General features: G+C 47.3%; 2 protein-coding genes across 6 annotated transcripts in view; one reads left to right on the top strand and one right to left on the bottom strand.

The window, feature by feature from the left end:
* Positions 1-28: 28 nt before the first annotated feature.
* Positions 29-7,232, bottom strand: LOC124473454 (interferon regulatory factor 1-like). 5 transcript variants are annotated; one of them, XM_047028870.1, is made up of 9 exons: positions 6,955-7,232; positions 6,714-6,903; positions 5,566-5,665; positions 3,056-3,235; positions 2,711-2,815; positions 2,379-2,603; positions 2,237-2,289; positions 1,334-1,424; positions 33-1,029 (listed from the first exon to the last, which is right to left on the bottom strand). In XM_047028870.1, exons 2-9 carry the CDS (start codon positions 6,813-6,815, stop codon positions 914-916), a joined length of 972 nt encoding a protein of 323 aa, XP_046884826.1. In that variant the 5' UTR covers positions 6,816-6,903; positions 6,955-7,232; the 3' UTR covers positions 33-913. The 5 variants fall into 5 exon arrangements, with proteins under 5 accessions (XP_046884827.1, XP_046884828.1, XP_046884826.1 ...); XM_047028869.1 differs by having other exon boundaries at positions 6,714-6,954; positions 7,006-7,232; XM_047028872.1 differs by lacking the exons at positions 6,714-6,903; positions 6,955-7,232 and adding an exon at positions 6,340-6,416 and having other exon boundaries at positions 30-1,029.
* Positions 7,233-8,780: 1,548 nt separating this feature from the next.
* lrrc1 (leucine rich repeat containing 1) overlaps positions 8,781-25,643 on the top strand; it is a 28,193-nt gene continuing 11,330 nt past the window's right edge. Inside the window, exons 1-9 of the mRNA XM_047029163.1 lie at positions 8,781-9,398; positions 14,674-14,791; positions 18,318-18,396; positions 19,138-19,227; positions 21,253-21,309; positions 22,103-22,166; positions 23,568-23,642; positions 23,957-24,101; positions 24,437-24,555. Of these exons, the coding sequence (XP_046885119.1) occupies positions 9,240-9,398; positions 14,674-14,791; positions 18,318-18,396; positions 19,138-19,227; positions 21,253-21,309; positions 22,103-22,166; positions 23,568-23,642; positions 23,957-24,101; positions 24,437-24,555 (906 nt within the window). The 5' untranslated portion in view covers positions 8,781-9,239. The remainder of the gene's footprint in view (positions 9,399-14,673; positions 14,792-18,317; positions 18,397-19,137; positions 19,228-21,252; positions 21,310-22,102; positions 22,167-23,567; positions 23,643-23,956; positions 24,102-24,436; positions 24,556-25,643) is intronic.

The raw sequence follows: 25,643 nt of genomic DNA, 5'->3' as shown, positions 1-25,643 counted from the left end.
TTGAGGGGGTGGAGCTTCAGCTCCTTCAGGTGACACGCCCCCCCAGTCTCAAACAGAGAAGACTGCTGGTTTTCTCACAATTTAAAAGCTTAATTTAACATACTTGTCTGTGTTTTTTAATTCGAATTTGGATGGGTAGTTAACACATTCTTCTGTGGTGTGATGAACTTAACTAATTTTCAATTCCACAGGATCAGGATATTGACAGGATCTTTAACATTAGAGATGTCTCACTTCCTGGTTCAGTGTTCTGCATCACAAGTTTCCATACAAAAATATGCTGAAAAGACTATGAAAGTATCATGTTTAATTCAAAATACAAATATATTTATAGTTGAAATACACACAAAGAACATGTTTAGGTGATTGACACTTACAGGCCTGTTTATCTGTCTGTATATGTGACAGAAGGAGAAACACTTATTTCAAGTTGAGTGAAAAACCTATATTTACCAGATTACATGATTTCACATCTCCTTATACATGCCATTGCACTTGAAGACATTGTCCTTAAGCACTCTCAACATTGAAACACTGCCCTTGCTAAATGCATTTTGTTGTACTGGACTTGTGCTGTTTAATTACAAAGTTGAATCTAATATCTGCTTAGGAAAACTCTGTTGGGCTGGGTATACGAGGATGGGTAGAGCTTATCAGTAAAGCATGTGCTTGCAGATCAAGAGGTCGAAGTTCAAATTGCTTTGGATAAAAGCGTCAGCTAAATACATTGTTGTTACTGTTCTAAAACCCTGTTCTAGAATTGGAACACACGTAGCATCTCCCTTCTGCCAGTCTGAGGGGACTACGGGTGCGTCTCAATACTGTCACCTGCTGTCCTCCCCTCCCATAGCGGGCACTGGACCATGTCCTCTTCCAGCAGGGGAGCAGAACCAGGGGAGGAGGCAGGGCTGGGCTACTGAGACAGGCCCGGTGTGCATGCCTCCACAGGGGCTCTGAGCGATGCGCAGGGCCAGTAGCTGTCCGCCTGCAGGGCCCCGGGGTCTGATGTCAGGGGGTCCAGGTCACCAGCTGGAGGAACAGCAGAGGACACTTGTCACAGAAGGTGGCTCCCTCACAGTCAAAAGAAACAAGCAATCTGGCATGAACAACCGGACAGCTAGGCTGGAGAGTGGGCACAGCTGATCTGTCGTCATAATGAGGCTATCTGTCCACGTCTGGAGAGACAGGGACCTGTCTTAACCTGTGTCAGGGAAACAAGCTTCAGCCCTACGACTGCTCTATCTCGCTAGGCTGAGCTATGGTAGTTCAGCCCTAGGACTGGTCCAGGACTGGTCTATCTCGCTAGGGTGAGCTATGTTAAAGAAGCACTTACAGAAACAGTCTTCCCAGAAGGAACCAGGAGGTCTCCAGCATCTGGGCTCTCCTGACTGGCCCCAGTCTGAGCTGCTCAACTGGTCCACAATCTGCACCACACACACACACAATATAAATATATTTATACTCTTTTCTCTATTTGTCACACACAGGCACACAAAGATGTCTGCTAGCAAGGTGGAAGTCTTGAATAAACTAGAGTAGGGAGTGTGTTGAGTTGATGTTCCCAAGTAAACCATAAAAAGTCTCCAATATATGACATCAGTGGTTAGGGTTAGGATGGATGTAAACAGTCTCCAGTATATGACATCATTGGTTAGGGTTAGGATGGATGTAAACAGTCTCCAGTATATGACATCAGTGGTTAGGGTTAGGATGGATGTAAACAGTCTCCGGTATATGACATCAGTGGTTAGGGTTAGGATGGATGTAAACAGTCTCCAGTATATGACATCAGTGGTTAGGGTTAGGATGGATGTAAACAGTCTCCAGTATATGACATCAGTGGTTAGGGTTAGGATGGATGTAAACAGTCTCCAGTATATGACATCAGTGGTTAGGGTTAGGATGGATGTAAACAGTCTCCAGTATATGACATCAGTGGTTAGAGTTAGGATGGATGTAAACAGTCTCCAGTATATGACATCAGTGGTTAGGGTTAGGATGGATGTAAACAGTCTCCAGTATATGACATCAGTGGTTAGGGTTAGGATGGATGTAAACAGTCTCCAGTATATGACATCAGTGGTTAGAGTTAGGATGGATGTAAACAGTTTCCAGTATATGACATCAGTGGTTAGGGTTAGGATGGATGTAAACAGTCTCCAGTATATGACATCAGTGGTTAGAGTTAGGATGGATGTAAACAGTCTCCGGTATATGACCTCAGCGATGCTACTACCTTAAACACAGCTTCTGTCTGTTCCTGGTCGACTGAGGGGCTGTCCCAGATACCTGCACACATCACACAGGGCCGTTACCAAACACTCTAGGGTTGTTGGAGAAGGCGTGTATCCGTCTGTACCACAAAAAGCAGTTCTCACGTTGTGTGTGAGGGGTGCAGGAAGAGGCCTGTGGGAGGAGATGAAAGGAGGAGGTGATCTGCTCGGCTGTGGCTGAGGAGGAGGAGGAGCAGTAGGAGATCTGCTCCGCCGTGGTGGCTTCTTCCTGCTTGATGGTGCAGTAGGGGGGAAGACTCTCCCTGGCCCTGGCCTGGAAGGACCCCGAGCTGCCGTCCTCCTGCAGCCCTCTGGAGCTGCAGAACACGTCTGGGGAGAGAGCGTGGAGGGAGTTGCAGAAGGCCAGAAACATCCTAGCTGTTTTTACACGGCTGTCAGCACACAGCTGTGGACAGGAGAGAGGCTTGGTGGCTGACCTGGGAACCTGTCCAGGGGAACACAGGAGCTGCTTTGGGGGTCTGGCCTGAGTTTCACAGCTGCCTCCCATCCCTGGGCACCCAGAGAGAGACCAGAAGAGAGACCTGTGGAAGACACATCGAGGTGAACATACAGGATACAGATAGAGATAATCAAAGAGACCAGCAGAGAGACAAACAAGGGCAGGGCAAGGGTTAGGGTTAGGCATGAAGATCTACAGAGAAAAATCCACCATGGAAACCAGCGTGTGGCACCCTGCACCCACAGCCCCTCCCTTCTTGGTGAGCCCTTAACCCCTGACTCCTAAGCCCTGCCCCTTAGATCCTCGAATCCCTTCCGCTGACCTCTCCTCCGCCGGCCCGTGGCCCTGGGGGGAAGCAGCGCGTACACCCTGGAGGCCAGACTGCCCTTCTTCAGGCTCTGCTCGCGGAGTTCCCTCACGTCCGGCAGGGAGTTCAGGGCACAGCGGAAGTTTGCCTTCCAGGTCTTGGGGTCTGGCTTGTCCCTGCCCGGTATATACTTGCCTGCACACACACACAGACATGCACACACACACATAGACACACACATACACGCACAGCAGAGCACATCCATTAAGATCTATCTATGCGCCAGCCTGCCTGCTAAGACACGTACGAACACACATACACTCATGTACAAGCATGCATGCACACAAACACCCACACACATACATATACAGACTACCCAATCACACACACTCCTGGTCACCTGCCAAGACCTACAGATCCGACCAGACCTGTGTGCCTGCTCTTGCGGCTGTGCGGGTTCTTCAGAACACTAAATCATGAGGTGTGTGAGAGGAGAATGTGAATGCTGGCAAAGAATCTTACAGCCACCGCAGCTTAGACACCACAGTACAGCAGCTGAAACAGTGGCCCAGTCTCATACCCTAGGCCAGGGGTCGGCAAGTAACTTGGGCCACGGGCCAGTATTTTTCCTCGCCACTAGACGGCGGGCCAGAGTCTGGGTTACTGCCTATTTAGACGCTGCGAAAGGTGCCCTTGCGATACGTGCACTCGCAACAACTAGGCCTATATGGAGAATGGGTATGTCTACTACAAATAGCTAACGATAATAAACCATGTGCATGAGCCCATTGGTGGTCTGTTAACGAACTGTATCAACATGGTCGTCACTGTCATCCCAACGTGGTGGGTCGTCATCGTTGGTGCACATAAATACTGTCATCAAGTGAGAATAGGATTACTAGGACCTAGTCAAGGTTTTAATGTGAGGTGAAATCGGAACTTCACATTAATGCGAGCAAAAATTTAATTTTTTACCTGGCTTTTTCAGTTCCTCCTGGGATCTTATCCCTTCCATTTTATTTTTTTCGCTTCAGCTTAATCTAGCTAACTCCCTCCACAACAATAAATTATGGTTTGTGTTTGAGAAACATGCGCGACAACTGAACTGCACTTTTTAATGCACGGTCTGATCATGCGCTTAATTAGATTAAAACATAATGTAGCCTATTAGCTTACTTTTCAGTCACACAGTAACTTAACAAACTTAAGGCATATCCTGTTATTCGGTGTGTGAAAAAAACAAAGAGAAAGCAGGCGATCTTCTGGCCCAATTTATAAGCGGGCAAAGCGGCCCACCGTGAATTCTCCCTATTCTCCCGATGGCCATTCCGGGCCTGAAACTATAAATTAATAAGCAATGTCGTGGGGGGTGCTATCGGGGTGCTTTGGTCTTTCTTGGGGGTGCTGAAGCACCTGCTAGCCCCTTCCTAGCGCTGCCATAGAGAGCGCTGCCCATGATTACTAACCATAACTGTGCTTTCACCTCAGGCGATCTGTCAGCCGTGAGGTGTAGCGATCATATGGTAGCGATGACATGGCGAAAAAATACTTCAGAAAAGTCAATAAGTGTATTCGACTTCATGCAGCGACGGCAGCGCCGACAGCCGGCTGCCTTGAAGCTGAGAATGCCATTGGTTACTTCAAGTCAACCGGGCTGCAGGCGACGCCGGCGCTGCATGAAGTCGACAACATCTAATGACACCATACCCAGTTTCCGGTTTCAAAATAAAAGTCGACGGGGAAAAAAACGTTATAAAAAATATATAATTGGAAATATTTTGACGGGCCAAATAAAATCGCTGGCGGGCCACAATTGGCCCGCGGGCCGCCTGTTGCCGACCCCTGCCCTAGGCATTACCAGAATTAGATTTTTTATCCCCTCTGCAAAAATGATCTGGATATGTGATTAATTATTGCCAATGTAGCCAATTCCATTGATCACTGCATAAAGAACAGCCAATCACTGCCATTACAGGTTAACTACTAGCCAATCACAAATACCACAGGTTCACCAGTACTGTCCGATTACAAGTGTGAAAGGGGAGTTAACACTTTAGCCGTTAGTTCAGCTGGTGCTGTTGCTTGTGTACTGTGATGTTTAGATAACTACAGCCCCCAGACAGGAGATGAATTACAGTGTGATGCTATGGGTATCTGTTCCTGAATGTGACCTTTGGTATGGCTTCAGTAATGATATCAGGTGCCACGACCTGTCCTTAGGGTAAACTGATACACATCCTGCCACAGCAGCAAGCTTCAGGAAAATGATAAATGTCGTAGAGAGGCAACGAACTGTAGGACATTCAGCAGGTCATGAAAGAGGGAGAGGGAAATAAAGGATGAGAGAAAAATAGAGGGAGAGAGAGAGAGGGAAAGTTAGAGGAAAGTAGAGAGAGAGAGAGAGAGACTGAGGGAGAAACAGAGTAGAGAAAGATAGAGTAGCGCGGAAACGATACAGTTAGGGCTTGTGTGTGTGTGTGTGTGTGTGTGTGTGTGTGTGTGAGAGAATCTGCCTGGTCTGCTACCTGTGTACATAGCCCAGCTCCTGAACAGAGAGGCGTCCCTGTCAATGCTCCAGCCGTGACGAGCTGCATGCTTCCATGGAATCTGGAACACCCCTGCTGACTGAGAACCAAGAGACAATTGACGAGATGAAATAGGACAAGAAAAGTATTGCGCTTCGATGTTCCACATGCACAGACATGTCTCAAATTAACACAAATTTAACTTCCTGTTTGGAAACAAATACTAACGGTTGTGATGTTTACTGTGTCGTTTTCACACAATATATCTAATCATGTATGGAACTTTTTGTCTGGATCTAAAAAGCCTGCTTGTAATAATAATAATAACAATAAACCCACTATAAATTACATTATCTTAATGCAGTGTAACTACTTCAGCATAATAATGCATCTAAAATGGGGGTCAGGTTGCTGATCGATTAGGGAGTCGGGCTATTAATCAGAAGATTGTTGGTTCGATTCCCGACCGTGCCAAATTACGTTGTGTCCTTGGGCAAGGCACTTCACCCTACTTGCCTCAGGGACAATGTCCCTGTACTCACTGTAAGTCGCTCTGGATAAGAGCGTCTGCTAAATGACTAATTGTAAATGTAAAATACAAACGTGAGCAAGTTCAGCAATTGCTATCAAATCAACAGCCCCGTGCAATTTAGCAAGCAGGTGGAGAATACAAACAACGAAAATCACCAGTTAACTTAATTTAAATTTGCAAGAACTATAGACTAATACAATAACAGGCTTAAATGAACCGACAGCATAAGTTATACGACTTACAGTTCTAAAGGACGCACAGTGGGGCGCGTGCCCGCTCGTGATGTGAAGCGTGTGTCCGTGCTATTCTGCTATTCCTACTAACAATCACAGCTGATAGACGGCCTTTTGTACAGTCCTATTTCTGATACCGCCACGCCAACATCAACATAGCGGAAACACTGAATCTTTGTCATTGTCATTCTGTAATATTCATATGTTTTCGTTATTTAGCAGGCACTTTTATCCAAAGCGACATACAAATAATGCATATGCAGTATTTTGGTGGTCAAAGTCAAGGAACGGTCTGTTTTTACCAGGCACAGAGCAAAGTAACCACATGTCAGCTACCAGACACAGTGAACAATAATAGTAAGTGAAGGGGTTGTGCTTCCTACCTGGTCTAGCCAGGACACCCCTGGGTATCTCCCAGATTGGATCTGCTGTTCCAGCCACGGTCGCAGACGCAGCCTGCCTTGAACAGAGGCAGGGGGACGCATGCTGTTCTTCAGCCTCTTACCTGTCCAGACAGCTCACCTGTCCAGACAGCTCACCTGTCCACTAACCACACCTGTCTGCTTATCACACCTGTCCACTAACCGCACCTGTCCACTAACCACACCTGTCTACTTATCACACCTGTCCACTAACCGCACCTGTCCACTAACCACACCTGTCTACTTATCACACCTGTCCACTACCCACACCTGTCCACTAACCACACCTGTCCAGACCTCACACCTGTCAGCCACTTCAATGTCCTTAAGGCTGCTTCAGTCCAGGTAGGCCTCTGGCTCCAGGTTACTGCACAATATTTTAATCCATGTATCCCCTTGAACAGTTTGACTCTCAGTGCTTCCAAACCAGCGCTGCTCTGAAAAGAACCCTTCTAACTTCTTAGTGTGGAGGAGTTTCCAAGGAACTCAGGTGTGCTCTAAGCCCCGCCCTCCACTGCCAGCACAAAACATTGGTGTCTGTACTTCCGTTTATAAGGAAGGTTCTGCCAAGGTAGGAAGGGATGTCTTTCTTAGGAAGGGAAAGCTTTGTAGCATCTCAAGGTATTACAGGAGTCTAAATCTGCATTCCAATCTTCCACCTTCCAGCTAAATAGTGAAGGAGGGGTGGAATATCATCCCAAACAAAAAAAAACAATCTGATGGAACTAGGCTAGTTTAATAATTTAATTATCGCCATTTTTATTTTTTATATTAAGATTTTTTTTTCGAAAGATGGGAAATGAGTAGCCTACTACCCTACCGACAAGACAACATGAACAAAACGGCTAATTATTTACGTAGCCTACATTTTAATCAATAATTGAATCTATTTACTGCTGATGTACTTGTTTCAATAGAAAGTTCTACAATGACTGGTAGGCTACAGTTGGTTTACAAATGTGGTATTGTAAGTGCCTGAAGGCTGACGGTCACAGAGCACGGTCGAGTGGTTTAAGCACTGTCACCTTTCCTGCCGACTAGGATAAGCGGCGCGTGGAAGGAGGATGAAGGAGAAGAATTATGAACAATTTCAAACTAGTTACTTACTAAGTATTAAAACTTTTGTTTAGCTGTTTGCTATTACACTTCTCACGTAACGTAAACTTTGCCTGCTTTGAGTCTGAAAAGGCTGGTCCATTTTTATGGCGGACCATTACAAGCCCGAATTTAAACATCGACGGCCCGTGTGAGGCGCTGTTTGACGAACACTATTCGTTCAGTGAAGGCATGGTTATTTTCAAACAACGACACATCAAGTCAAACACAAATCGACCTTTACGTTAACCTGTAGGTTAACTATAGGCTACACATTGTCAAGTTAATGTAGCCTACAACGCGTGTCTGATATTTGAGGTTTATTTCCCTTGTCTTCTTGCAGCTTTGGGTTCTCATGGATAAATGGAGAACTATCACCACCTATTGGTGTGATGTGGAGTTGATGATGTTCGACAGATGGTCCCATATCAAATATATAGGCTAGAGCTAGCTACCCCCATACACAATCTTTGATCATATCGAAAAACTAAAACAAAGAGGTTAGACAGCCATTCACAGCCAATTGTTATATGGTCTAGTAAAGTAGGCAATGCAAAACATGATAAAGATCATGCTGTATCATTTATGATTAATATATTTCCCTTACCAGTGCCAATAGAAACAAATATGTAGGTAGGCTAATTAGGAACGCTTAAGCACTTTCTATCACTTGTGATAGAAAAGTAGGCTAGATTATGGTAGATTGTGGTTCAAAGCAATCATTCTTGTTCCAGTAGCCTGTTTAATTCTAAACTTTTTAATTGTATTACATTTTATTGTGTCGTATTTTTATATAGATCTGGCCATAGGCCTAATACATTGGTATTAAATAGCTCAAATGTATACGAAAATAACCCACAGAGTGCAACAGTTTGAACGAACAGTGGGGGAGCGATGTGTCGCTTACAGTGGAACACAATGAAAGGGAGGAGCAGTCAGGAATGGTGACGTCGGATTGGAATGAGGGAGTTGAATGTTCCGGGTCAGAAACTGGACGGGAGGAAATTAACTCTAGGACCAGGATAACAATAAACGAATTGAAAACCACCGGAATCAGAAATGGGACTTTTTTTCGACACACGATTGTGAGAACTGCTCAACATTCCAGTGGTAACCTGATCAAAGAGACTACCGCAAAATCTGAAAAACCTAACAACAAAGTCACAAACTGAGACTGACAGACGATTATTCCATGCTAATGCTCAACGCTATTTATTTACGGACGGGGAGGTGGTTTGGATGTTAACTTGTCGCAATTCGTTCGGAAAGGAAGCTTGTATTGAGAAAGCCAAATAGTTGCTATAGTGCATGCAGTAAACTGTTGCGCTCGGTCTTACGTTTTATAGGCGTCTTTACGAGATACTTTAATAGCAGATTTTGCATCACCCCGTGATGTTTCATTGCATCCCACTCTGGCGGTGCAACCGTCATGTAGAAATGGTCGATAAACGACACTGTTCTCTTCTCTACGTCCCCGATGAGATTTATCGCTATGGACGGAGTTTGGAGGAGCTTTTACTGGACGCCAACCAACTCCGTGATTTGCCCAAGGTAAGCGACGAACGGTTAGCTAGCTTGGCTACCTAGCACAATTAGGTAAACTGGAGCGATTCGAGAAGTTCAATGATTAACTTAACATTTTATCGTTACGACACATGCTGTAAACCCCCATCAAATATAATGTCGGTATATTCAAGGTGTATACATGTTGCATCTCGTGGGAACAGTTCGCTGATCCGCCGTCCACTGCACGCAAGTTGTAGTTCTAAGATTTCCAAGTTTAGACTTGGGGCTTGGCACAGCTTTTTATATTACTTATTACAATTACTTTTAAGTTATAGGCTTCTAAGTGGGTATTCACGTTTTCAGACGAGCGTAAATACGGGCCGTCGTTTAACATTCCCTCATGTCCGCCGGTGCACCGGCTGACAGCTGATAACTCAAGTCTCAACGGAGGCTCCAATTTGTCTTAGTGCCCCGTTGTCAAACGAGGAGTCATAACTCCAATATGAGATGTTTTCTGTTCAGTTTTTGGTGATTAGCCTAAGTATGTGAAATCATAGGTTGAATCGAGTATGCAGATTTACATTTATTCATTTCAGATCCGCGTTTACCTGACTGGGTCGCACTCCTAGGAATCAGCTTTTCAGCTATTAACTCCTGTCACATCAGCTATTATTGATACATTTACATTGAGTCATTTAGCAGACGCTCTTATCCAGAGCGACTTACAGTAAGTAGGCCTACAGGGACAGTCTTCCCGAGGCAAGTAGGGTGAAGTGCCTTGCCCAAGGACACAACGTCATTTTGCAGGGCCAGGAATCGAACCAACAACCTTCTGATTAATAGCCAGACTCCCTAACCACAAAATCATCTGACCCCCTAATAAACTGATAACAAACTTCCCTTGCGCAATTTAATGATTCACCCCTAAATTGAAAGAAGTTTACGATGATTTGATCCCAAAACAATGAGAAATACAAGGAATACTCTCAGATCTCTAAGAGAAAACAGAAGAGCCATAGGCTGCATCTTAATTCTGAATATAAAGTTGCCCAATGGTAAAACCTGACATGTCTTGCTGGGTGCACAGCCAAAACAAACGATAACATTGTCCAAGTTCTTATTTATCAGCAGGAAACACACCTTTTATATTCCTCTCGGTCATCCCTTTTTCAGTATAGTGGTGTTGTGTGAGAAGGGAGTGTCACTGAGCACGCTGTTCCCCTGGACCGTACTAACCCAGGTGTCAAACCACCCAGCGCTCAGAGACACAGGACCTGCTATGGCATGCACAGACACAGCACAGTCATCCCCGCTCCGTGTGGTTGTTGAAGCGAGGAGAAGGGGGGGATCTCAAGCGTGGCAGGATGAGATTCAGCTCGTCAAGACCAACTCCTGTTTGTGGTGCTCCCTGCCTTGTCGCTAATGCTATCTGAACAAGCGGAGTGAAAGCAGTATCTGTCACACAGTCAGTATTCTCGATTACTGTTGATTCACGCTTGTAGTGGCCCTATCACATGCAGTCGCATTTGTTATGTAACACAAGACTAAATTGACTAGGCTTTCGTTAAATGGCAGTGAATTGTATTCTAAAGATGACTGCCTCTAAGCATTGGGTTGAGCGAAGTATATTATATAAACATACACATGTTCTGGTTGATTTAGAAAATACTTTTCTTGAGTTTCTGTCCTAACCAGTTATCAGTACATGACACGGAAGAAAGGCGCTGCCGAGAATGGTCAATTTGGTCTGAACCCATTTGAGGAGAAAGGAACCTCGGTATAGAATTGTCATTTTCAGTTTTATTGAAAACTTGTAGGAATAGGAATGGGCTCATTTCTGCACCCAACCATATTTCCCCAAGTTTTCACCTGAAGTAGGATAGAATAGGCTCACACACTTGTTTGATCTGAATATTTAGAGATGGCCCTTTTACGATCAAAGCAATTAATCATATCTTGCTCTTACCATCTCCCACATTATCCATGAGATTCAGCTATGGCACTAATAAGCAAGTTTTGTTTAGAGCTCCTTTTTGTTGTGTTACTTTATAATAATTAACTAATTAAATTAAAGACTAACATGTTTTCCAGTTTCATGTAGTTTAAGTGGAAGTGGGTGAACAGGGAAGCAGCCTACCCTGAAAGGTGATTGGGTTGTTGTCCCTGTGTTAGACCCCCCTCTTACATAGTGGTAGCAACCATCAGATGATCGTCTGTTAACAACAGCATTGTCCACACTTCTCTTCCCTTCCACAGTTTGCAACTTTTAAAGAAGTTGTCATGGTAGAGTTCCTCATGAGGCATACAGTCAGCCTCATAGGCTAGGGAAAGCTAAGCTACCCAAGCTCCTTATCAAAGTGTTCCCTCGACTAGAGTACCCCGCCTACCTGTAGCCTGCATACCTTTACCCTAGCCTAGCTTTACCCAGCCTAGCTTTACCCAGCCTAGCTTTACCCAGCCTAGCTTTACCCAGCCTAGTTTTACCCAGCCTAGCTTTACCCAGCCTAGCTTTACCCAGCCTAGTTTTACCCAGCCTAGCTTTACCCAGCCTAGTTTTACCCCGCCTAGTTTTAACCCGCCTAGTTTTAACCAGCCTAGCTTTACCCAGCCTAGCTTTACCCAGCCTAGCTTTACCCAGCCTAGCTTTACCCAGCCTAGTTTTAACCAGCCTAGCTTTACCCAGCCTTGCTTTATCCAGCCTAGCTTTACCCAGCCTAGCTTTACCCAGCCTTGCTTTACCCAGCCTACCTTTACCCTAGCTAGCCTAACATTCCCTCTTTTTTCCTTCTCCTGCCTGAGTCAAAGCAGGCAGAGAGACTGGAGATGGGACCATGTCAAAGGCTCCTGGAATGTTTGACATTCTCCATGGCTGCTCTCCCTTGTTGGTTTACGTGACCTCCAGATGCCCCCTGTTTCTCAGATGCGTAAACTTGGTGTACACCAGGAGTCTGTGTATTTAACCTAATGAATTTCTGCAGCTGTTTGTTTGAACAAGTTGTCCCTGGAGCATTTGTCACCTTGGCTTGGCCTAGTCATGCTGGATCATTGAAAAGATGGCCCACCGGCCTGTCTCTAGTAAGCCAGGCTTTGCAAACAACAAGCACTTGTTGTTCCTTGGTCGGTTGACTTAGATTTCTTGTCGATTTTCCTGAAGCAGACGGTGTCACTGATACCTGGGCTGCTTTGAGAAACTCCCAGAAAGCTGTGCAGCTATCAGCCTACAGGTTTACAGATGCTCTCAGGAAGCACCACTGACCAGGCTGGGAGCGGCTGGGCGAGTCTGCCGAATCTTGAAGCCTTTAGTTTCCGCTGTCGCTTTCCTCTCTTAAAACCTGACGAGCAAGGCTGACACAACCTCTGCCCAGGCCGGTGTCACAAGCCTAGTCCAGACCCGAGGAGCAGGGTCTGCCTGCGTCGCTTACAGAAGCCTAAACCTCAGAGGAGCTAATGGCCATGTCAAATATTGACTTAGGCTTTACCGAGGCGGAGTGGTGACAGCAGACTGTAGCCTGTAACTCGGTGTGAGAGGAGCCTGGGGCCAGCATGCAGGCCAGGCCAGGGGAGGGGTGCTGGTGTGTGGTGAGGTGGCTGCGAGGGGAACCAGTTTGCTGTTAGCCTGCAGGCGTTTCGTCATCGTCGGTTGAAAACCTGCTGTGTCGGGACGTCAACCAAGCGGGTGATTCGTGTTTTTGGTCTGAAACAGTGGTTTTGGTCTGAAACAGTGGTTAAGAGTGAGTTGAGACCGCAGGGCACATTTTCTTCTGAGCTTCTGTCAAGGTTTTTGACTCAATGACTATATCTTGTACGTCTGTATGACTGAATAGGTGAACACATAGCCCTTGGTCAGTAGCATTCAGCAACTGAAATCTAATCATTCAGACCTGACAAAGTTCACAAACAAATGACCAAGACGAGCATGAAACCTAATGCATGCTAGTATCGTGCATACTCCCCCCCCCCCCATCCAGGTACTCTTGTTGGGGTGTGCCCTAGGCGCCTGTCCCCCTCTCCAGCTTCCAGTAAACTTGTTGTGATCTTATTGTGATCTTGTTGTGATCTTGCATGAGAATGACATGGCTAGCAGGGTTGAAACAGAACCAGAAACGTAGCATTTCTGAACTGCCAATCACATACCCTTTAAACAGGATACTAGACACATCTTGTAGCAATAGCTCATATAGGTTAGGATTGATTTATTACAAGTTTAGATGATTTATAGGCTGCTAGGAAACTGTCAGGAGGAGCTGGACCAAATCATTCAAATGGAACTTGTTACAAATGGTAAATAAACCTTGAACTTGAAACCCCCATCTAGGCTGTAGGGCTAGCTTTTAGCTCAGCGCTAAGGGTTGGGGATTAACCTAACCTACTAGTGATCGGTGCTGGGTTAGCCTTGGAATGCCTACGTCCCTAGATGTTACGTAATGATCAGTGTCCTAATGATTGGCAAATCTGTATTGAGACGTTATGCAGGGCACAGTGCTAGCAGAGCCTGGAGCCCAGAGCATGTCCACCTCTGATCTACTGTGTGGGAGACCTGGCTGTCGGGGACGGATATAGGTGCTGATGTGTTGGGGCTTGCTGTCCGCTTTCATCAATAGGGAAAATCACTGTATCGATCTGTTATGCTAGCAGCTCTTGCTAAATGGGCACTGGCACATACCGGGCTGAGCATAGAAGTAGGCTAAGCTAGGCTACATAGCTGAGGCAGAGAGAGAGAGAGAGGGATCATGCAGAGGGCTGCACAAGCCTTCATGATCCCTAGCTGACTCGACCTTTGGCCCCTGCCGTTGCTGTCGATGCTGACTTGGCTCTCCATTTAATTGGCTGGTGTTCTGTTAGCTTCCAAATCACCACTCGCTGTGTAGGTCTCGAGGCTGTTGGTGATGCGCAGCGCCTGGCTCACGTTTTGGCAAGGCTAGAACAGGAGCGTTCAAGCGGGCCGGAGGGTTGATGCGAAGGTTGTTCTGCTCATTTCCTGTGGCTCCCCGTATCCATCTGAAAGTCTTCCTGAGGTGGGGTAGCTGGTTTCTGTGAGCCTGGGACTGCCAGGACGAGGCCTCACCAAGACAATTAGGCCATGCAGAGGCTGGAGAACAGTTCATTACGTCAGGATGATCGGGGACTGACCAATCATTGCCATGCCACTGACCACTCTCAATGACTATACTTTGCTCTGGTCCACCACTAACTCTGCTAACCTTTCAAATGTTCTTCTTACTTTGTGTGTGAATCAGGACAAATTCCAATGTTTCTTCAGAAGTTGCCCTCCTCTGTGTGTAACGTCCCTGTCTGGGTGTAAACCCGGGTTTCTCTTCAGCCTTTCTTCCAGCTGGTGAAGCTAAGAAAACTGGGACTGAGTGACAACGAGATCCAGCGCCTTCCCCCAGAGATCGCCAACTTCATGCAGCTCGTCGAGCTGGATGTTTCCCGCAATGGTGAGACAAGTTTTACTTTCTCACTCTCACTCACTCACAAAAATAGCACTTTCATACCAGGAGGCAACACAATGTGCTTCACAGAGAGGAAGAAGGGGGTCGGACACACACACACTCACACTCACTCAGACCCACTGAAAGTCCCAACACAATGCGTTGGCAGTTGTGTCTCTGTCCACGTTAGGCTGACATGAGACAACAGGATCCTGGGCTGTTGAGACACGACTCAGGGCCTGGTCCTGCTCCGCTGGGCGGGGATCTGCTGCGCTGGCACGGTGCCTCACATGGTGCCTCACACAGGGTGCCTCACATGGTGCCTCACACACAGTGCCTCACACACAGTGCCTCACATAGTGCCTCACACACAGTGCCTCACACAGGGTGCCTGACATAGTGCCTCACACACAGTGCCTCACACACCGTGCCTCACATAGTACCACACACACAGTGCCTCACACAGGGTGCCTCACATAGTGCCTCACACACAGTGCCTCACACAGTGCCTCACACAGTGCCTCACACAGGGTGCCTCACACAGGGTGCCTCACACACAGTGCCTCACACAGGGTGCCTCACACAGGGTGCCTCACACAGGGTGCCTCACACACAGTGCCTCACACAGAGTGCCTCACACAGAGTGCCTCACACAGAGTGCCTCACACACCGTGCCTCACACACCGTGCCTCACACACTGTGCCTCACACAGGTTGCCTCACATAGTGCCTCACACACAGTGCCTCACACAGGGTGCCTCACATAGTGCCTCACACAAGGTGCCTCACACAGTGCCTCACACGCCGTGCCTCACACAGGGTGCCTCACACACAGTGCCTCACACAGGGTGCCTCACATAGTGCCTCACACACCGTGCCTCACACGCCGTGCCTCATACAGGGTGCCTCACATAGTGCCTCACACACAGTGCCTCACACAGGGTGCCTCACATAGTGCCTCACACACGGTGCCTCACACACGGTGCCTCACACACGGTGCCTCACAAGCCGTGCCTCACATGCCCTGCCTCACACGCCGTGCCTCACACGCCCCGCCTCCTGCCCAAGCCACAGTGGTAGAGTTCAGCCCACACATCTTGGCCAGGGAGGCTCCACTGTTGAGGGTAGTGCCCTGCACGACCTAGCCTGCTTGTTATAGAACTGCACACACCCACAGACACCCCCTATAACACACACACACTCGCACACACCCACAGACACCCCCTATAACACACACACACTCACACACACTGACCCCCATAACACAAACATGCGCACACACACCCACAGTCCCCCCCTTCACACACACACATGCACACACAGACCCTCTTTCTCACACACTCTCACACACACACACACAGACCCCCCTTTACACACCCACAGACCCCTAACACACACACAGACCCCCCTTCGCACACACATGCACACACACACAGACCCACGCACACAAAGGGGTTATGTTTTATTGAGGTTAAGTGTTTACCGTCTGGGTCTGTAAAATGTATTGGAAGAATGTTGTACGCTGGCTGGCAGCGGAATGGTAGAAATGTGCCTGCCATTCCTGTTTAGATAGTTTCAGCCAGCCTGTTTAGGACCTGTCTTCCTTTGAGAATCTCTATTGACATGTACTGTCTCATGGTTGAGTCCGGCAAGCCTCGTCTGTGTGTAGTGTGTGAGCCCTACCCAGGTCATGCTGAGTCTGTGTGTAGTGTGCGAGCCCTCTCCAGGTCATGTTGAGTCTGTAGTGTAGTGTGTGAGCCCTCTCCAGGTCATGCCGAGTCTGTGTGTAGTGTGTGAGCCCTACCCAGGTCATGCTGAGTCTGTGTGTAGTGTGTGAGCCCTACCCAGGTCATGCTGAGTCTGTGTGTAGTGTGTGAGCCCTACCCAGGTTATGCTGAGTCTGTGTGTAATGTGTGAGCCCTACCCAGGTCATGCTGAGTCTGTGTGTAGTGTGTGAGCCCTACCCAGGTCATGCTGAGTCTGTGTGTAGTGTGTGAGCCCTCTCCAGGTCATGCTGAGTCTGTGTGTAGTGTGTGAGCCCTCTCCAGGTCATGCTGAGTCTTTGTGTAGTGTGTGAGACCTCTCCAGGTCATGTTGAGTCTGTAGTGTATTGTGTGAGCCCTACCCAGGTCATGCTGAGTCTTTGTGTAGTGTGTGAGCCCTACACAGGTCATGTTGAGTCTGTGTGTAGTGTGTGAGCCTTACCCAGGTCATGCTGAGTCTGTGTGTAGTGTCTGAGCCCTACCCAGGTCATGCTGAGTCTGTGTGTAGTGTCTGAGCCCTCTCCAGGTCGTGCTGAGTCTGTGTGTAGTGTCTGAGCCCTACCCAGGTCATGCTGAGTCTGTGTGTAGTGTGTGAGCCTTACCCAGGTCATGCTGAATCTGTGTGTAGTGTGTGAGCCCTCTCCAGGTCATATTGAGTCTGTGTGTAGTGTCTAAGCCGTACCCTGGTCGTGCTGAGTCTGTGTGTAGTGTCTGAGCCCTACTCAGGTCATGTTGAGTCTGTGTGTAGTGTCTGAGCCCTACCCAGGTCATGTTGAGTCTGTGTGTAGTGTCTGAGCCCTGCCCAGGTCGTGCTGAGTCTGTGTGTAGTGTCTGAGCCCTACTCAGGTCATGTTGAGTCTGTGTGTAGTGTCTGAGCCCTACTCAGGTCATGTTGAGTCTGTGTGTAGTGTCTGAGCCCTACCCAGGTCATGTTGAGTCTGTGTGTAGTGTCTGAGCCCTGCCCAGGTCGAGCTGAGTCTGTGTGTAGTGTCTGAGCCCTACTCAGGTCATGTTGAGTCTGTGTGTACAGTGTTTCCCACAGAATAGAAATCTAGTTGTGGCGGGGAGGGGGGTGGGGGTTGTCAGACCGGGGGGGGTGGGGGGGGGAGTCGTAATAATTCCTTCGTTAATAATTCGTTACACAGTTAATTTGTTAATAATTTGTTACATTAAATATTAATCCTAAATGATTCACACCTTCACAAAATTAACAACAACTAATATATCATTTCTGCATTATCCATGTAGCCACGCTAGTGCTAAACAACTATTTAACTGGTCGGCTCCAGGACACCGGGTAAGTAGCTAGGTTAGCTCCTGAGACTTCTCACCTAAAGAAAGAAGGGGGACCTTCGAGTAAGGTACCTAGCGAAAAGTAGCCTCAACTTTCCTCGACTTTTAGCTACGGCACTAATGCTGAAAGCTCGCTGATATAGCTGTCGGTCTTACTAGAACGGCGTATGTATGCATTGTTGCTAACGTGTGCTAACATTGTGACTGTGCATATGTGAGAAAGACGCATGAGTGACAGAGAGACGGAGGGAGGGCAGGGGAAAGGAAATGCAGCTGAACGAATACGCTGCGTGTTTTAACTTAAATAGCGATACAAAAAAATGTTTCATGAAACGCAATATGTGGAGGCCGGTGTTGATTCTGTGGCGCACCGCCACAAATTAGTCTATGTGTGGGAAACACTGGTGTAGTGTCTGAGCCCTACCCAGGTCGTGCTGAGTCTTTGTGTAGTCCTGATGTGTTTTCTGTCTCTCTTAGACATCATGGAGATCCCAGACACCATCTCCTACTGCAAGGCCCTGCAGGTGGCAGACTTCAGCGGAAACCCCCTCACCAGGTACGGTCACATGACAGGGGGACAGGGGCTATTGCTTGCTCGCTCAAATAGGAGAGATGGATGGAGAACTATTTTCAAAACAAGCTTTTTTGGGGAGTTTGGTTTCATTATTCCTATGTCCTTTGGTGTTTTGAAGCTCATCTCTCACACACACACACACACACACACAAAGGTGTGGACTGATATACCAATATAAATGGAATGTGTTTTAATAATAACACTATAGAACAATATACCACAATCTACAAGGCTGTTCTGGCTGCATAACAATGAAAACATATCTCTGTAATTGCATGGGAATTTGGGTGTGTGTGACACACAGCACCACATGGTGTTGCGTAGGACTGGCTCACGTGTGTGACAGAATATTTCTGTCCAGCTTTAAATTCAGCCTAGATGCAGCATGCCTACTGTAATGGGGGCAAATGGGGGGGGGGACAAATCAGTTTGTACACGCACACACACACACATAGGTCCAAAAGTGTCCTCTTTCTGTATTTATGTCTGTATCACTGTCTCTCTTTTTTTGTGCTCTATATATATCACTCTCACTGTCTCCTCCCTCACTCACTCACTCACTCTTTCAAACACAAATGTAGGCTTAGGTGAAAGTGAGTCTGAAACCGTTTGGGGAGCAGAACATGTGAAGAGAGAGTGATGCAGTAGGTTTAGTTGGCTCCAGGCAGCCGACAGCCGTTCCCTGGCCGTGCCAGTGTGTGAGCCCTGAGTCTGTTTCCCCAGATTGCCGGAGAGCTTCCCAGAGTTGCGGAACCTCACATGCCTTTCCATCAACGACATCTCTCTGCAAGCCCTTCCTGAGAACATTGGAAAGTAAGTATGTCTCTGTATTCCCTCCTGCAGACGGTCTGGACACTCAAGTTGACCTCCTTCACCTTCCACAGAGTGTGGTGAGGTCCTGGTGTAGAGCGGTTCACTGTTGACCCGGTCAGGCGTTCCCCACAGATCTCTTTGAGGTCCTTACCCCTTGTTGTCGACTCACTCTTATAGACACGCAGCATGTTTAGATGAAGAACGCCGGTATCTGTGTTCTTCTGTTGTTCTCATCGTTCGGAGGGACATGAGCGGGGCAGAGATGGCAGACCAGCGGCCGGAATGCTGGGTCTGCTTCCTGTTCTCTCATCCTCTGAGACATACTTCATTTCCTGTGTAATTTCCTCCTTCTTTCTCTATCTGTCTCTTTGGTGCTCTCTTTCTCTCACTGTCTCCCTCTCTGTCTCCCCCCCTCTTACTCTCTCCCTCTCTTCTTATCTCTTATTCCCCTCCCTACTATTCCCTCCCTCCTCGGCACATTAAAGACCGACCAGGGTGGGAGTGAAAGCTGTGTCGTTCGAACTTGCCGCTCTGTGGTAAATTAGAGATGACTACACATCCTCTCATGAACGGGAAGCTATATTTACCAGACGTGTGTCTGTCCTCCTCTCCTGCCTAACCCTCTCAGTGATAAATGGCTCTAGATTACAGACGGCTCGTAATTCTACGCTCATGACTGTCCATTAAAGTCACAGACGCTGGCTTTCACAGCAGGTCACTAGGAACATGTGGTGATAACTTAGCCAGAGAGATCTTGTCACTATCCACTATTTTTGTTTTTTTACTTACTACGCTGTTAAAGACTAAGTGAGCGAGTCCATTAGGCCTGTCGGTATAGGTTCCATGTCTTTAACCAACCCTGGTACTTCTCCAACCCTGGTACCTCTCCAACCCTGGTACCTCTCCAACCCTGGTACCTCTAACCAACCCTGGTACCTCTAACCAACCCTGGTACCTCTAACCAACCCTGGTACCTCTCCAACCCTGGTACCTCTCCAACCCTGGTACCTCACCTACCCTGGTACCTCACCTACCCTGGTACCTCACCAACCCTGGTACCTCTAACCAACCCTGGTACCTCTCCAACCCTGGTGGTACCTCACCATCCAAACCCAGTATCTGGTATCTCACCAACCCTGCCATCGCAGCAGAAAGCATCCCACAACAGCACCAGTTGCAAACGTTCCTCGTCCATCGACGTGACAGAGGAGGGCTCGTCTGTTATGCAGCAGAGATTGTGTTTAGATTAAAGCTCAGTGGGACTCTACTAATCCCCCTGGTCACTGCTCCTGCTGGGGTCATGTGTTTGTTGTGCTTCTGGGATCCAGCGCATTCACACGGATAGCTGCCTTGTTGCTATAAAAAGACGTTCGACACACGAGGTCACTGAAAGACAGTAACGCAGTTGAAGGATTGGCTGGCTGTGCAGGACCAGAGCCTTCCAGTCTGTGATCCGTCCTGGGACACCACTAGAAGGGGCTTCCACCTGTATCCTATTGGAGCTGCCAGAAGGTGTGTAGGGTGTTTTTACCTGACTCTGCACTTTTTCAAGATAGTAATAGCTAAGTGGATGACTGCTCCGTCTCAACAGGCGCATTTTATAGCACTTCCTGCAGTTGAACCTCGGACTGAAGGTGGCATGCACAGGCATCGTTCAAAGGTCATGGTACAACGGCCTGCTCAACCACTAACTCCCTCCCTCCCATTACCCCCCCCTGCCTTTTCTTTTTCTCTCTCTAATCTTTCCGTCAAGTTATTTTTTTGTACTCTGTAGTCAATTCTTCCAAGCTTCTTGCAGGATGTTGTATCCTACACAGGGTTTAAACGTGGGCTGTGTTTACTGGCGAGATTGTGTCAAGGTTGTGATAAAAGCAGACACTTCTCGCTTCCTGGTCATAGGGCACTGATAGCACGAGGCAGGCTCTGGTTCTGTGGTAGGCTGGCTGAGGTTCCATTGATGCAACTAAATACCAACAAGTTTGTCTTTTGTTTAGCTGACTAAGACATGTCATGTTGTGTCTACAGCCTCACCAACCTGGTGTCTCTGGAACTGAGAGAAAATCTTCTGACATTCCTGCCTGAGTGAGTATTCTCCTGTCTGTCACCTGTCCTGATGTCTGTCTCCTGTCCTGCTGTCTGTCTGGTGTGATGAGTAATTAGAAAATCACACACACACAGTACTCCCTGTGCTCTTGTTACCATACCTGCACACACACACAATACACACACGCTTGCATACACACACAAACCCAAACAACCCTACCTGGACATGCCCACTCAACTGACATCAAAGCGAGTGACTCTCTCTTAAATTGCTCTCTTTCAGTCTCTTTCTCTCTCCCTTTCTCTCCCACTCCCTGTCTTCTATCTCTCCCTCCCTCTTTTGGGATTCTTTCGGGACCTCTCTCTGTCTCTCTCACTTTCTCTTTCTCTCTTTCTCTCTCTCTCTCTGTCTCTCTCTCTCTTTGTCTATCTGCTCCCAAGGGCAGTATGAGCTGGCTACAGATCAGTCACACAGGACATAGGACAGGGTGTCTTCTAAATTGCATGAACAGCGTCAGCGCTTCACTAGAGATTGACTCCAATGTTGGCACAACAAGGCACTCCCCATCTCAGCAGGGACATGTCACCTGCCACTGGAACTGCTGCTGCCAACACACACACACACACACACATCTGGGTGTGAAATCTGTTAGAAGCAAGGGAAGGTGACCAGTCAGTGTGCTTAACCCTTCCGGTGCAACTGTAACTGCTACTGTCACTAACTGTAACTAACTAACTGTAACTGTTACTGCAACTAACTAACTGTTAGTGTATCTCTAACTGTAACTGTGAGTAGTAAAGTCAAACTGTCTTTCTTGGTCCTGCCTCCCAGGTCACTGTCTCAACTCCACAGACTAGAAGAACTGGACCTCGGAAACAATGAACTCTACAATTTGGTAAGTGGACAGGAAATCTCCCCAACAAGATAGCATCACATACAGAGAGAGGGGTCAGGGTCAAGTGTGGAGAGAGAGAGGTCAGGGTCAAGTGTGGAGAGAGAGAGAGAGAGAGAGAGAGAGGGGTCAGGGTCAAGTGTGGAGAGAGAGAGAGAGGGGTCAGGGTCAAGTGTGGAGAGAGAGAGAGGGGTCAGGGTCAAGTGTGGAGAGAGAGAGGTCAGGGTGTGTTCGTCAACAGGATCAATAAAGTTTTTTTAAAAAGAGTATAATTTTTCCCATCTGACAAGTGTGCAGGTGTGGAAAAGATATTTAGGCAAAACAATACTACAACCATTGCTATGTAGTTACATTGTAGTTAATGTAACCTTAATGTAAAGTGATATGTAGTTACTTGGTAGCTAAAGTAACCTTAATGTAAAGTGTTGCTATGTAGTTGCATGGTAGTTAACGTAACCTCAATGTAAAGTGTTGCTACGTAGTTGCATGGTAGTTAACGTAACCTCAATGTAAAGTGTTGCTACGTAGTTGCATGGTAGTTAACGTAACCTCAATGTAAAGTGTTGCTATGTAGTTGCATGGTAGTTAAAGTAACCTCAATGTAAAGTGTTGCTATGTAGTTGCATGGTAGTTAAAGTAACCTCAATGTAAAGTGTCGCTATGTAGTTACATGGTAGTTGACGTAACCTTAATGTAAAGTGTTGCTATATAGTTGCATGGTAGTTAACGTAACCTCAATGTAAAGTGTTGCTATGTAGTCACATGGTAGTTAACGTAACCTTAATGTAAAGTTTTGCTATATAGTTGCATGGTAGTTAACGTAACCTCAATGTAAAGTGTCGCTATGTAGTTACATGGTAGTTAACGTAACCTTAATGTAAAGTTTTGCTATATAGTTGCATGGTAGTTAACGTAACCTCAATGTAAAGTGTCGCTATGTAGTTGCATGGTAGTTAACGTAACCTCAATGTAAAGTGTTGCTATGTAGTCACATGGTAGTTAGGTAGAGTTGAAGCGTCTTGCAGGTTGTGGTGTTGGCAGCTTGTAGTGCTCCTGCAGTAGTGCTGTGTGGTGAGCATGCAGGCTGCCTGGGCGCGTGGCCAGACCTGACACACAGAGAGCTGGACCTCCTCCACAGGGGAAGAACAGCTCCCTCATCCTTGACATTCTTCCACAGCCTCGTGTACTTTTTGTCTCTGTCACCGAGATATCATTCTCTGTCTGTGTGCATTTGTCTCTCGATATATACCTGCCTGTATCTGTCCCACTCTATCTCTCGCTGGATCTCTATATCTCTCACTGTCTCACTGTACGTATATATCAATCTCTCTCTCTTTGTCTGTCTCTCTCTCTCTGTATCTCTGTCTCTCCTTTCTTTCCCCTCCCCTCCTGCCTCCCACATAGCCAGAGACAATTGGAGGACTTGTCAGTCTTAAGGATCTGTGGTTGGATGGGAACCAGTTGGCTGAAATACCTGCAGTAAGCTATTTCTAACATGCTGCTATTTGTCAGTGCTTTGAATATGACTTTAAAGAGTTTTGTTGTGACATTTAAAGGGCAGCTTGTTCTCATGGAATTTGATACCACAGCAAGCGATTGCTTTTAAAGACATGAAGCCTATTAAGTGGATAATGATTCCATCTGTTCATGTATGTTTACACATCTTGCCTCAGTAAATGTTTGTGTGTGTGTGTGTGTTTGTGTATGAGCACCTGTGCGTGTGTCCCTGCCTGTGTGTGTGTGTGTCCCTGCCTGCGTGTGTGTGTGTGCCCTGTTGCGTGTGCGTCCTTCAGGAGATGGGCAGCATGAGGAGTCTGGTGTGTCTGGACGTATCAGAGAACAAGCTGGAGCACCTTCCAGAGGAGCTGGGCTGTCTGCAGGCCCTGTCAGACCTGCTGGTCTCCCAGAACCTCATCGACGCTCTGCCAGAGGGCATCGGTCAGCCCCGAGCTCCTCTCTCTCTCTCTCTCTGTCTCTCTGTCTCTCTGTCTCTCTGTCTCACTGTCGCTCGCTCTCTCGCTCTCTGCATAGTTTTTTTTGTGGTTGCACAAGCACATTTAGTTGTGTATCTAATGCACAATAAAAAAATAAAGTATATTCTATTCTATTTTGTATCTCTCTCTCCTTGTATCTCTCTTTGTATCTCATTCTGTTTCTCCCTGGGTGTCTTTCCCTCTCTTTCTGTCTCTCTCTGTCTGTTTCTCTCCCTGTTTCTCCGTAATGTGCTGGGCAGGGTCTATGTATGAGTGTGACTTGAGGCCTGTGCTCTGCAGGTAAACTGAGGAAGCTGTCCATCCTGAAGGCCGACCAGAACCGCCTGACCCACCTACCCGAGAGCATAGGGAGCTGCGAGAGCCTGACTGAGCTGGTGCTGACAGAGAACCAGATCCAGGTGAGCCTGACTGAGCTGGTCCTGACAGACAACCAGATCCAGAAGAGCCTGACTGAGCTGGTCCTGACAGACAACCAGATCCAGGTGAGCCTGACTGAGCTGGTCCTGACAGAGAACCAGATCCAGGTGAGCCTGACTGAGCTGGTCCTGACAGAGAACCAGATCCAGGTGAGCCTGACTGAGCTGGTCCTGACAGACAACCAGATCCAGGTGAGCCTGACTGAGCTGGTCCTGACAGACAACCAGATCCAGGTGAGCCTGACTGAGCTGGTCCTGACAGAGAACCAGATCCAGGTGAGCCTGACTGAGCTGGTCCTGACAGAGAACCAGATCCAGGTGAGCCTGACTGAGCTGGTCCTGACAGAGAAGGGCTTGGATGGGTTTTGGGGTGTCGAATGCTGGCTTTTCTGTGTGTGAGTGACGAGAGAGCGAGGGTGCGAGAGATGTCTACAGGGGAGATGGACCTCTGGAAAGATATATAAAGTGAGAAATCCCCAAATAGAAGAGCTTCTTTAAATAGTTTAACCTCTGACCACTTAGCTTGTCCTCAGAGCGGCCCTGCTGATTGGCTGAGAGCCTCCTGCTGTGGGATGCTGCTTGTCCTCACCAGCCAATTAGATGTGTTTGTCATCTTCACTGTCTAATCGTGTTAATAAATCAGAGCATCTGGCCTACAGCCATCAGTGTACGAGTGTTCTCTGTGATTATACATGGTGTGTGTGTGTGTGACAGAGTCTGTGTGTATCTCTTATGTACACATGTTCTAGTGTACATGTTTATGTCGTTTTTGAACTGTGTTCTGGTGTCTACGAGTGGGGTCAAAAAAGCCAGTACCGTGGTAACAAGTCGGTACTCAAAACCTACATGAATAAAGAAGTATGATACCGGAATTTATAGCAAGTTGCCTGTCCAGTCATTGCATTTGGTCTGAACTCCATCCACAATGATCATGGTCATATTTATCACAGTTCTGACTACTGAAATGTTAGTACCGTGGCAACACTAGTGTGTACAGTTAATATCTATTTTGTTATTGATTACCGTCAAACCTTAGTGTTCCTAACCTGTAAATAGAAATCAAGAGATAT

The sequence above is a fragment of the Hypomesus transpacificus genome, chromosome 11, assembly GCF_021917145.1.
Source record: "Hypomesus transpacificus isolate Combined female chromosome 11, fHypTra1, whole genome shotgun sequence".
Classification (NCBI taxonomy): Eukaryota; Metazoa; Chordata; class Actinopteri; order Osmeriformes; family Osmeridae; genus Hypomesus; species Hypomesus transpacificus.
Note: the sequence above shows the minus strand (reverse complement) of the source record. Positions and strands in the feature narration are given on the sequence as shown.

Bases quoted from the DNA above. Each gene is read 5' to 3' on its own strand.
- LOC124473454 (XM_047028867.1), bottom strand. From the start codon at position 6,815: ATGCGTCCCCCTGCCTCTGTTCAAGGCAGGCTGCGTCTGCGACCGTGG. The intron at 2,290-2,378 runs GTGAGAACTGCT...TGATGTGTGCAG, and splicing joins CTGCACCCCTCACACACAAC to GTATCTGGGACAGCCCCTCA. The intron at 1,425-2,236 runs GTAGTAGCATCG...TGTGTGGTGCAG, and splicing joins AGACAGAAGCTGTGTTTAAG to ATTGTGGACCAGTTGAGCAG.